Below are 13,224 nucleotides of genomic sequence, written 5' to 3'. Positions count from 1 at the left end.
GATAAAAGAACGAATAACTTTCGATTAGAAGAGTTAAGAGGTAACCTTCTCAATTTTGTTTCCTGTACATGACCTACTAAGATTTTACAATGCTTTGTTCATGTGCGTCCAGTAGAAAACTCTTTAAATCACTCTTTAAAACTACTCGTTCTTCTGAGTCACATTGAAGACTCATTTAAAATGAACGACTAGTTCATGAATGAACCATCATTAGAGAGAAAGGTCAGTAAAAGTGGTGACATTTCTGATTTTTTAGATATTTTTTGTAAATGTTTCTTCTATAAGCTACTAATGATTTTTCTCTCAATAATCATTTTCTCTGTTCTCAAACATATAGTGCAGGTCAAGCTATTTATTATTCTAAACTACTTACACCATCAGGAATGGGATGCTTTTCAGGTTTTAGGTGGGTCCCTTCTATTTCTTGCGTTTTTTTTGTTACATACACTTATTTTAAATGATTATTATTTAAAGGTCTTACCCCCAATTATACTTTCTGGGTCTTCAGCTTTAGGTCGAAGAATATTTGGTCCAAAAACAGTTGCTAGGTTTTGAATACTCATCTTATTGGTGCTAGAGAAAGACTGGACCTCATTCAAGAACCTGCAACAAGAGCATTTGTCCATGGGTGAATTTAATGAACACATAGGAACTATTATTACATTATGAAATCTGGCACTTACTGACAGATGTACTTCAGCAGTTTAAAATTAGCTACAGGGAGCTCGTGAAGAAGGTTTCTTAATTCCAGCAATCCCTGAAGCCAGACAGGAAGAAGGTTATACAAAACCTTATATGTATTTTACCATAGAAACATTGTAAATAAGTATAGAATAAAACAATATATTTAATATACTACAATTTAAGACAGGGGTCCCGAAACCTTTTTCTGTGAAGGCCACATAACTTTGCCTTTCTTTAATGGGGGGTCGGGTCAGTCTGTAACAGAAAATTCCATGGGCCGGAGTGACTTCCAATATTATTATGAAGATTTTATTATGATTAGAGATGTATTTATTATGCCTCCACATGCTAGATTAGTTTATTATTTTGTTCTGCACCATACAGACGGCGTATGAGCATGGATTTTTAAATGATATACAGCCCATTATTACTATTATAATGAATTTTTTTTCATTATCATTGTTATTGAAATCAAAACATGCTTTTACTTTTTTGCTTTTTACATATTTGCATATACATACTTGCTTATGCATATGCAAATTGTTGGTAGATTTGTTTAACAAATAATCAGGCTTTGTTAATAAATAGTGGTCAACTGATTTGGATTTTACTGATACAAATAGCTAGGTTGGATTGCACTTGATGAATCATCCCCTATTTTTTTTTTAAATGGATACTAAATAAAAACAAAAAAACAAACAAAAAAAAAACATAACACTTTATGTAAAATAGTACTGAGCTTTATTGCAATATGAAATAACAGTACTGAATCATGAACATTTATTAAATGAAATAAATATGAATATATTCATTAATAAATGTAATTATATTACGAATAAATTATAAATAATAAATAAAAAGTCAGCACCTGGATTTAACTAAGCAAATGAAGTTATTTAACTCTTAACTGATGAGGTGAGGAGCTTCCTATTTCTTAAACAACCATGTCGGAAGACACATCCTGTGGTCGTGGAAGAGATGTTTCAGAAGTGTCAAATTACAAGCATGCATCAAGCAAAGAAAACATCTAAGGAGATTGCTGAAACAACTAAAATTGGGTTAAGAAGTGTCCAACACATTATTAAAAACTGGAAGGATAGTGGGGATCCTTCATCACGGTTGGGAAAAAATCTTGAATGATCGATAGTGAAGGTAAGAGCATTTCCACATGCACAATGTGAAGGGAAGTCAATGAATTGGGACTAAACAGCTGTGTAGTCTTAGGAAAACCACTTATCAGTGAGGATAATCGAAAAATATCTTTTGCTAGGAAGCATAAAGATTGGACTCTGGAGCAATTGAAGAAGGTCATGTGGTTTGATGAGTCGAGATTTACTCTGTTCCAGAGTGATGGGCGCATCAGGGTAAGATGTGAGGCGGATAAACTGATGCATCCATCAAGCCTGTGGGGGCAGTGCTATGATCTGTGGTTGCTGCAGTTGGTCAGGTCTCCGTTCAGCAACGTTATTTGCCCAAAGAATGAGGTCAGCTGACTACCTGAATATACTGAATGACCAGGTTAATTTATCAATGGATTTTTTCTTCTCTGATGGCATGGTCATATTCCAAGATGACAGTGCCAGGATTCATCGGGCTCAAGTTATGAAAGAGTTTGTTCAGGAAGCATGAGACATAATTTTCACACATGGATTGGCCACCAGACCTTAATCCCGTTGAGAATCTTTGGGGTGTGCTGGAGAAGACTTTGCGCAGCAGTCCGATCATCGTCAATTTTACAATATAATACAATATCTTGGTGAAAAATTACTGCATCTCTGGACGGAAATAAATGTTTTGACATTGCAGAAGCTTATTGAAACGATGCCACGGCGAATGCATGCCTTAATCTTAATCATGCCATAGCTAAATGTGGTCCAACGAAATATTAGAGTGTGTGATTCTTTTTTTTTTTTTGGACGGGCAGTGTAATATAGCGCTAAAACAAACAGTGCGTGGTGGCAGTGATTTGACTCTAGAGGCTGCTCTCAAATTAACAGTTGAATGAATGTGGGAAAAACTATTGGTATGGATTTTTGCCGTTCCAAATGTGTTCGGCCGTACCTTGGGGACCCCTGATTTACGAGAATAGGGGCTGATTACCTGTTCCCTGTCTGAGGGAATTTTTTTGCCACATATCAGAAACTCTTGATAGCGGGAGAAGGGTACTAATGGTTCAGGCAGCTCTCTGAGGTACAGTTTCAGCAGAGAGGCCACTGTATGGACATCTGTGCTGCTGAGATACAAAAAAATACAAGGCACACAGAGAATAGACATACTGTAATTTGCACTATATCTTGTCTACATAGTTGCCTTTCTATAGAGATTTTTGACCCCTTGGCATGCTAAAGGTGTGAATAATATGATTTATCTGATTACCAAATTTGCATGTTATGAAAAATTAACACTTACCTATCAAAGGAAGGTTTTTCGCCAGCATCAAAAGCCTCTTGGAGCTCTTTGACAAGTGTGGCCTGGCCGGGTTGCCTGAAAAGCCCGACTTCCATCAGCCCCTGGTCCCTTATGAAGTCCACACACTGCTCCACCACAAGAGGAGCCATGTGGTCTCCATACCGACGCTCATACAAAACGGTCTCCTCCAACCGCTGCCCGAACACACCTTTGGGAAACAGTCAGGGGTGTGATTGATCAAACTCTGGGTTCCTACTTGACCGTAATAAAATACGGTTATGCTGCAGTGATCATTCCAGAAATGTGCAGTAGCTGTAGCATAATCAGCATGCATGCAGTTTAGACAGAGGTTTATGAAACCCTAACTTGAGCACAGTGATACTGCAGCATTGCACCAAAATCTCGGCACGTCTTTTTCTCAAAGAGCTTGTAATACTCACGTCTTCGAAAGCTCAGCACCCTTTTGATTTTTCTGTAAGCAGAGTTAGAGAGATAGCTTCCCGTCCGGTGGACTGCCTGCTTGCTCTCGGGCATCTTTGTTCTCCTCCTTGCTTCTGGCTCGTGGCTTCGTTTCTCAGATGCACCCCCTCCCTGAGTTTTAAAACCACAGCATCTTCAAATAAATTATTATCCGAGGCTGGAACAAAGGGCTGCACAAAGGCAAAAAAATCCTTCCTTTTTCTGAGATTTTTTTCTATGTGTCTTGCTTCTCTTACTCCGGCTTCTTCTTCGTCTCCCACTATCCCGTGTGCAGGTAAATGGATAAACCCCAGTGCTTGGTTAATCTTGAAACTGAGAAAAGGCAGTCCTTGTCTTGTCCTGTTTATGTGCACTGACCCTAAGGCTCAAATATGCCTGCTAATCAGATATATCAACATTCCGACGGCAAAAACAAATCATTGTCCTTTAAAGAGGAGGCATTGTTCCACTGCAGCATGTCCAGAGCATGTAGGTTTTTATTAACCTGCCTGAGCCGTTTCCATACTAATAGCGACACTTTATAAGTGTTGCAGAAGAGAATTACGGCTTTTCAGCAGGATATTTTTGCCATGGAATAGAACAATAGGAGATTTTTATAAATGTCCCACTAGCTCAGACTTGTCTGGTCCTCTTGCAGCGTCCAGCACCTCCTTGTGTATATCCTCTTTAAGCCCAATCAACTTTGGTAAAGCAAAAGACCATCCACATGTTCTATTTCTTTTTAGTTTCTTGAGGTTTTCTTCCACCCACTTTTAAAAGTCCAGCTCCTGTAGCTTGGTCTGTAAGAATTCGTGCCTTAAGGAGTTTCCAGTGAGTCAAACTGGGACCTCTTTCGTTCACTGGTGAGTTATTCAAGGCAGGAATACCTTTGGAATTTCTTAGCTCCCCCACGCTACATATTCAGACGTATACCTTATGTTTCTTTTGCCTTACCTGTCTTTTTCTTCGCTCTGCCTTCTCACTCGCACTCGCTCTATCTCTTTGCTCTCTTTCTCTCTCTTTCTCCTTCTATCTCTGTCCTCCTCTGTCCTTTCCTCACCCCTGTATCAAACTACACCACTGCAGGCTCCTTGGAGCTCGGCCAAGTGGTTTCTGACTCCCTCTACCTCCTTCCCTATCCTTCTCGTCTCTCCGTGAATCATTAACAACGAACACCACTGTCACATATTGGCAAAAATAAATGAGCTAGAACAGCCTTTTTCCTGCCCTCCTTCACTGGTTCCAACAGGTATTTTTGCCTCTCTCGCCTGTTTGTCACCTTGTCTCACAAACCCTACCCCCCTTCCGCTACCGCCCCCACCTTCACCCATGCTTACTTACTTAACATAGTGACCCTGTCTCAAATCACTTTCCATTGGGCACTCCTTCAACTCCTTTTTAAAGCTGTCCGGTTTGAGTAACTTGGTCCCTGATGAAAAATCCAAAATGGCTCCTGAGACACTAACTTAGCATGCAGGCAACTTGAGTGAGAGAGAGTGTGTGTGTGTGTGTGTGTGTGTGTGTGTGTGTGTGTGTGTGTTATCTTTTAGCGAAATCTTTATCCTTGTAGGTGCCCCTGGCTGGTGAGCACTTATGGCAAGGAGGTCATGTGGGGAATTCATTTGGGAATGTTAATCTCTCCTGGGAACTGTGCAGTGTGGACTCGGCAGCATGCAATCGAGGACCACCGGTCTTTTAAACAGCTCCCCAAGGCATTGCGCAGTTATTGTAGAACATGGAACCTGTTCTATGAATAGGATCATACGAAAGTGGATCACAGCTCACTGTTGCCTTTGTGCTGGAGCTCATTCCGGACTGGTACGTCAATGATGGTGGTGGTGTTGTACTCTTCATGAACTGTAGTGATGTGATGCGATATGATATTGAGCTGACAGCCCACTTGGTGGATGAAGAACACAAACCATGTACTTGAGTAAAAGTAGCGCTACACTAGGTAAAATAATACTCCAGTAAAATAAAAGTGCTCCCTTTAAACTTTCACCTCAGTAAAAGTACAAAAGTATTTGTACTTTAAATGTACTAAAGTATAAAATTAAGACAAATCGTGTAAATAAGGCTACAGGTGTTGTGGCAAGTTTGAATCAGTGTTCAAATTACTTTTAAAATGTTCTGCTTGCTGTTAAACTGATGCTGAACTGTATGTTGGTGTTAAGTATCACCAAGCAGCTATCAAAACAAGTTCTACCCTGATTGGCGGCCTGCTGTGTGCTTGACCAGTTAAGTTTTTATCCACTAATATATGAAATGTAGTAAAGATATAGTCTCTCCAAATGAAACGACTGCAGTAAAGTACAGATACGTGATAAACCTACGGAAGTACAGTAACCAGTGACATTTACTTCATTACTGTCCAAAACTGCTTGAGAGACATCAGGTAGAATAAAGAATTAGCCATCTCTAGTTTTCTGTCTTTCGCTTATGCTCCATCTCTCTCTTTCGTTCTCTTCCAGCCAGGAGGCCAGACAGGGATTTTGTGCACTGATCTGTCTGGACATGAGCTTGAGCTGAAATAGTTCATGAAGGGCATGTGGAGAAACTGCAATCCAGCATCTGTTTATTCCTGGAGGTTTATATCAGGCAAAGAGTGAGAGGCTTGAAGTGTGTGAAGTATATATATTCACCTAAAGTAGCCAGGCTCAAACTTTCCCTACCTCTTCAGTTTAGATATTTTTATGCTTTTTGTTTTCAATACAGCTTGAAATTACTAACAAGATATATGCTTTATTTTATTTTATTTTATTTTATTTTTTAAAGAAGTTTGTTGTATGTAGGCAGTGATTTTTCAGCTATGGGGAAATGCAAGTTTAGCGATACTTGGCTAAAAAAAGAAATTTAGGGCTCGGTTAAGGCCAAACGTTGCTAACAACGTATTTGTGTGTATTTTTATTGTTGTAATATAGGGCTTCAATTTCATTCTTAATAGTCTTTAAAAGGTCTGTAAAGTAAAGTCTTACATTTGACTGTGTGAAAACTGCAGATACCCTGAAAACACATGCTGATAACATGGCTATAGTGTCAGGCATTGTGTTGGTGGAATGTGTTATAACTTGAATCCTTCGCGGGCTGTTACGCCGTCTAAACATTCTTATCACAGTATGTTTTTTTTTATCAGATACAGCATCAGGGAAACTCCTGCAGAATTTCCCAAAGACATACCCATGTGTTACAGTGTGTATGATTACCTGTGAAAGGTATCCAAACACCTTTGTTTAGACTCTTCAGCCATTCTTCTCCTTGACCACAGCTGTTAGACAGGAAGAAGTATGATCCTGGGCTTACTAACACATCTCTGTTTCCTGTCAGACAAAAAGCGAGGGGGGTTATTGAGGGCAAGTTTGTCTGTAGAAGTCTTTGATCAGATCGAAAATTGAAGAACTACTGCCAAATGTCATAAATGTAAATACAGTGTTTCAAAGAACACTCCAGGCAAGTTTATCGGTTCACAATACCCATGGACTTGTATAAGGACACTCCAGATAATCAGATTTAATCAGGGAACTGGTAGCTCAGTGGATGCTGGACTTCATGGGTTCCAATCCCAGCACCACCGAGCTGCTACTGCTGGGCCCTTAACACGTAATTTCTCAGCTGTATAACCGAGATAACCGTAAGTCGTTCTGGATAAGGCCGTCTGCCAAATTGCATACATTTTTTTTTTTTGTGGTCTTCTGCGTCAGCATATGTAGCAGTCAGAGATAAAGCTGTTACTAAGGTTTCGGGCAGAGGAATGTCCTGGATGGAGGACTTTGTGGCTTCTTGGTAACCATGTGAGCTGCGGGAGTTTTTCATCGTATTAATTTAAAGAGAAAGTACAAAAAATATTCTAAGCTTGGGGTTTGTCCATACCAGCTAGATATGATTGATTCATACACTTATAAACGTCTATGTTGTCCGTTCCTGTCCTGTGTTGGCCCATCCAGATAAAAGCATGGCTCTTATAGGACATTATTTTTCACTTTTGCCAACGACAGATCATGTGGATCAGTGTACTTTTTTACTCCCAGTCACTGCACCAAGTCGAACCATATTTGCATAACATTGTAAACTATTGTCTCTAGTTGCTTTGTCTCTGTGAGTCCCTGTATGTATAAATGGACACTATAGAGCACTATATATTGTCTTGGAAACAAATTCAGTCTCAAGGCTGGGATTATTCTCATTCATTTTTATGAACTTCCCCACATGACAAGAAAATCGAACCACCCTGAATCCTGAGAAGAAAATCAGACATGAACTCTCGCAATACAAGTTAAATGAGCTAAATTAAGAAGATCCTATAAGAGTCACGGTCAAACTGTTTTTTTAACTCTGGTCTCATATCGAGATAATGGCCTGAGGACAATCGGGTGACTATTTCTTATCCTTAATTATGACGAAAGTTAAAAAGCGGAAGAGCACAGCATTGATTTTCATAATTTAATAAAAAAAAAAATTCTGCCTGTTTTTTCCTTCCTATATGCTCCTTGGAGAAGGCTATTAATCACAGAAAGGATTTTGGCTACGATTACTGTACACTGCACTCTACATTCCACTCACATTTGCTGAGAGAGCGTGGTAATTAATTTCATAGAGACACTTTAGTTCACCTACAGAGAGCAGTAAAAAATCCAGCTAAGTGGTTTATCAATAGCTCTTTTGTTCCAAGGCATTGATAGTAAGACCTACCATCGCCTAATGATATTAAAAGGAGATCGTGGACATCCCTAAAAGGCTAAAGAGAGCGACTGCTGCAAGCTTAAATTGAATTTAATCTAAGTGAACATTTAGAGCTGTCTCAATGGCATGAATTGAGACTGCTTTCGCCCCCACACCCCCCACGCTCATTCTTTAAAACGAGGCCCCCGAATTCTCTATCTGGCATGAAGAGATAACAGAACATAGGACATGCTGGTTGGAGAATCTAGCTTTAAATGGATTAGTGTAAGAGAATTTGTAAAGACTACAGTTTGAAAACTGCTGGGTTTGATATGAAGAACTTTGTAGTAATGAATGCAAAACTTAGATAATTAAGTTGGCAACTGTTTTTAGATTGGAAGGGAGAACATCCAAAAGCATTACTGAGTTTATGTGATTAAGCTTGGAGAGATCGTATTTAATACAATTTTACAGAATAAGGTCCACTACTTTTTATATTAATTACGATAAATGAGATGTACACTGAGCAGGTGAGGGTTAGGGGCCCTGGTCAAGGGCCCAGGAGCAGCAGCTTGATGGTGCTGGAATGGTGCAACAGGTTGTGCTTTATTCCTCTTATATGACTTCCATTTTTTCATTGCTAACTACCTTTTTATATGTACAGGTATAAGGTAATATAATAGTTATACCAAGTAATAAGTAGTCTTTGGCTATTAGAGTGTTTATAATAAAGTGTTATACGGCTCTAATTAATACCACAGGATTATATTAATGTGCTCATTCTAATATTTTATCACTTCTTTATTAACATCGCATTCGTCAAGTTTTCATCAATCCAAACCTACTAATAGACCAAATTATATATATATGTGATTTAACAGAAACAGGTGTTTACTTGTCAGTCTTGCTAAAGTCTGTAAGGAGATGTATTTTTACTGACGTATCTGCACTTTGTATCATTTACAGCTAAAGCTTTTTCCAAAGTGTAAAATTTACGTTTGTTTTGTTGCTTCTCTGCACCAGGCTACAGTTTTTTCAGTCTTATCAACAATTTCATGAAAGTGACTAGTAGTTTATAACTAGTAGTAAAAAAACTAACTTGTTTGGTGAACAATCTGCAACTATTTGTGCTTTGTTCATATGTCATCGGATACCTTATAATCCTTATTTCTCTCTTCCTGTCGAGTTAAACATGCTTCTAAGGTACCACTGACCGGTGATTCTGTCCCTTTTCTGTTCCTATCCCATTACTGAAATGCACACCTTAATAATATTATATCTATAACAAATAGACATTCGGTTCTCTTTTGAGTCTGGTTCCTCTCAAGGTTTTTTACTCATACCATTTTAGGGAGGTTTTTCCCTGCCAGTGTTACCACTGACTTGCTCATTAGAGATAAACTTATGGGTTAAACCTGTAGGCACTAACATACATTCCTTTTTATAACCTGTTTATTTCTGTAAAACTTCGTTGGAAGAAGGTCCATTCTAAAAAAGTACTATACAGATACAATTTTATTGATTTGAATCAGTACAAAGACTGTGCCACACTGAAGTTATTGGCCATCTGTTTGGAACTCAATAAAAAAAATCCATATACCACCAGAATCCATTCAGAACTAAAGCCTCCCAAATGCAAGCAAAACAGGTAGAAGTTTCTGAACTGACAAGTAACAAGTGACAAGAAGCTGATGATTAACAGGGAAGTAGAGACTTTGCTTTTTTCTAATTGGTTGACTGTTGTAGGTCACAATCAATATCTATATTTCTTCTTTATTTTATAAATTCTATGGCTTCTTGTTTGTTTGAGCTTTATTGGAACCATAGAAATGTAACTTATATTACCAAGACCTTCTAATATAAATATCAATAAAATCAGAAAAAAATTACATTTGATTGCTAAGCTGCTGTCTAAACCTAGCTAAATATGACTAAGTTGCCAGTTTATTAGGTATACCTACCATGTATAGTAGATGCAATTTACAGCCGTATAATTACAGACTGTATCTCATCTATTGGCAGTGTGTCAGCAGATAAAAAAGTGCCACCACTATGTGAATATTAATTTGACTGTGCTTGACTCTTAGCAGTGTATCAGAGATACAGTAGGAATTGTGTTAAGACCAGTCAGGGGCCTAAAAATAGCCAACGAACACTTTAAACAGCTACTGATGAAAGGTTAGAGCATGTTAAACCTACTTTGAGCTTGGACGAAGATGAGTTGTGGGTGCTAACTCTACACAACACAAGCCAGAGCAGTAAGTGTACACTGTGACAATGGTCCACTTTTCTAAACTATAAAAAATCTGTCTAGCTGTGGTGCTCTGCTCTCCAGTGATGGATGGGATGAAGCAGATTGGCTGTACAATTAGAAGTAAAACACTCAGACCCATATTGAATATTGTGTTCTTGTATGGTGTGTGTGCTGTAGCTGATTAAAAATGAAATATAGGTTGCAATGAGTCCAATCACTCAGTAAGCCTGATGACTAGATAGTGGTGTTAAATGGTGGTAGAAGTCAAGCATTAATAGGCTGATGTTGAGACCATACATGGGTGTGGTTCATAACCAGATATGTTAATGCTTATGAGAAGGTTTAGTTCACATATTCTTACTACTGTAGTTTATATGCTGAGATGGAGATATATAAATTAGTCACCAAATGCTTATTGTACTACTTATGAATTTCAGATCCTACAATTGCTACAAGCATAAGGACACTTCAACGAATCCTCGTTTTAATCATTCTGTATAAAGCTGTTATATATTTTTCATATTTCTTAAAGACCGTTACAAAATGTAATCAATTTTTATAGGCTGAAGCAAGTAGACAAGTAAAACAATAAAAGAATAAAATGTAAGTATTGAGAACAGCTCCGAAAGGCTTCTTAGATTCCTCACAACATCTTGCTTTCAGTTTTGGAAAAAGAAACCTTCTGTTCAAACCTTGAAGGATATTTTCAACAAAGGGATAATTTTCCACATACAAAGAAACACTCCATAATTCCATAACTCCTATATTTTTTTATCTTGGTATATAATGTAATATGTCCACACTGATTATATCAACATATGCTTTCAGGGTTTATACTACAAATATACCTTTATTCATTCATCTTCTGTAAGCTCTTGATCCTGGTCAGGGATAGTGGTAGATCCACAGTCCATCCCGGGAAAGGAACAAAGCAGGAATACAGTTTGGATGGGATGCCAATCCTTTACAGTGCACCATGTACACACACATGTATACGTGTCCGCCACTAATATTGGCACCCTCCGTAACTATGAGCAAAGAAGGCGATGAAAAATCTATTGCTTAACCATTTTTACATTTTAATAGAATATCAAAAAACTATAAAAACACAGCCTTCATTGCTCATATTTAACAAGGACGCCAATGTTAGTGGAGGGCACCGTCTATTTACACACCAGCTGGGAATTTAATGTAGATCTATAGATCTATTGGAAGTGCATCTCCATAACTGAGGGCGATTTGCATCCCTATTTGCATATTCAACGATATGATACATTAAAGATACATATGAAGCAGGTACTTGTGATGTGATGCGATTTGCCCCTGTTACGATGCAGTGTGATCAGAGAGAACGCGCCCGAGAAACGCGAGAAGGAATCAATCTACACAAAATATTGTTCACAAATTATTAGTCACTTTCTAAATACAAAAAATATAGCACATCTACTAATAATTATATGTAAATAAATTGTTTTTTTAATAAGGCTAATACGTTAAAAAACGATGCATCGCGATACAAATGTCAACTTATAACCGATGCCCACTTTTTAAAACTCGATGCATGACATCGTTAACTTTTAAACCAGTGCATCGAAGCGGATTAGCAAATCTCACAATTCCTAATGTAATTACACATATTAACGGACGTGCAATAATTTTTATATGTATTTTGAAATAATTATTTGAGTATATAAAGTTCTAATGCATTAACATGACTTAAATTGTAATATACTGTATTTCCGATGAAAATTGTCAAATAAACGATAATGTTTACAGGAATTAATACACTTTATGCAAACATGATCATTACATTGAAAAAGATTACTACATTTCCTGTAATAATAGAATACTCTGTAAAAGAAATTGGGAAAAATCATTTGTAATAGGATTCACTTTCTTGTGAGAATTCTTTCCAGAAAATCAAACGTATTGTTGAATAGTGTTGCTGTAACTATAACAACAGCTCCTGTCAAAGGAATGATTCTAACCAGGTTCCATTGTTAAACCTTACAGTCCTCTTTAATGTCTGGAGAAAAAGTACAAGACCTCCAGTTCATTATATAAAGTGGCGTCTTCAGCAACACTCTACCCGTCACTCAGGCATCCATCAAACCCACAAATCACAAAACTGTTAACGCCACTTCAGATTCTTCTTCATGAGCTTTTATGTCTCTGAGCAATCAAACAGAATCCAAATCAAGGTCTAGCCAAGCAACTGTATCCAGGGCATTTCTGAAGCTGCCAATGCTGGTCCAGACCGAATTGATAAGACTACCTAAAGTGATGGACAAGTGACTATTGAAGCGCTCTGCATTATCATGCAAACCAAATGAATAGGTCAAAGCTCACACCAGGTATCGAGTTGAGTTTGAATTTAGTTAGTAAAATAGTGTACAGTCTAAGTAATTGCAACCTAATGCAATAAGGAGTCTTTCAGCAGCGGTGACCTCAAAGACAACATGCAGTGCATTTCTGTGCTCAAGGTCACCACACAGTACACCATCGAGCTGTTGCATTCCGGCAAAAGCTGCACGAAGACGGTGCACTCACCCTTCTGCGTGACGCTGTCAAACTTCCAGGATTTAAAACAGGTGAGTCCCATGCTGCAGGTGTTTCTCATGCGGCGCCCTTGCTTTGCCAGATCTCCAGTCCTCGCTTGGGGCTTCTCATTCTATACATGACGGCGACGTTGGAGTTGTTGGAAAACAAACTGGCCGTGCCGGTGGCGTTCCCAAGCGCCGACTCTCTAGCACTGCCATGGT

General features: G+C 38.3%; 1 protein-coding gene across 3 annotated transcripts in view; it reads right to left on the bottom strand.

Annotated features, from left to right (window-relative positions):
* The window catches only part of si:ch211-247j9.1 (rho GTPase-activating protein 24), a 15,637-nt gene extending 2,413 nt beyond the window's left edge, over positions 1 to 13,224 (bottom strand). Inside the window, exons 1-6 of one of the 3 annotated variants that reach the window (XM_046867407.1) lie at positions 13,013 to 13,224; positions 6,756 to 6,869; positions 3,094 to 3,301; positions 2,785 to 2,914; positions 684 to 757; positions 482 to 603 (exon numbers count right to left, since the gene is read on the bottom strand). In XM_046867407.1, the coding sequence (XP_046723363.1) occupies positions 482 to 603; positions 684 to 757; positions 2,785 to 2,914; positions 3,094 to 3,301; positions 6,756 to 6,869; positions 13,013 to 13,082 (718 nt within the window). In that variant the 5' untranslated portion in view covers positions 13,083 to 13,224. Of the gene's footprint in view, positions 1 to 481; positions 604 to 683; positions 758 to 2,784; positions 2,918 to 3,093; positions 3,302 to 3,533; positions 5,466 to 6,755; positions 6,870 to 13,012 lie in introns of those variants that run through there. The other 2 variants (XM_046867406.1, XM_046867408.1) reach the window with 2 other exon arrangements.

This window comes from Silurus meridionalis, chromosome 15 (genome assembly GCF_014805685.1).
Source record: "Silurus meridionalis isolate SWU-2019-XX chromosome 15, ASM1480568v1, whole genome shotgun sequence".
NCBI lineage: Eukaryota > Metazoa > Chordata > Actinopteri > Siluriformes > Siluridae > Silurus > Silurus meridionalis.
This window is presented reverse-complemented; position numbering and strand designations above follow the sequence as displayed.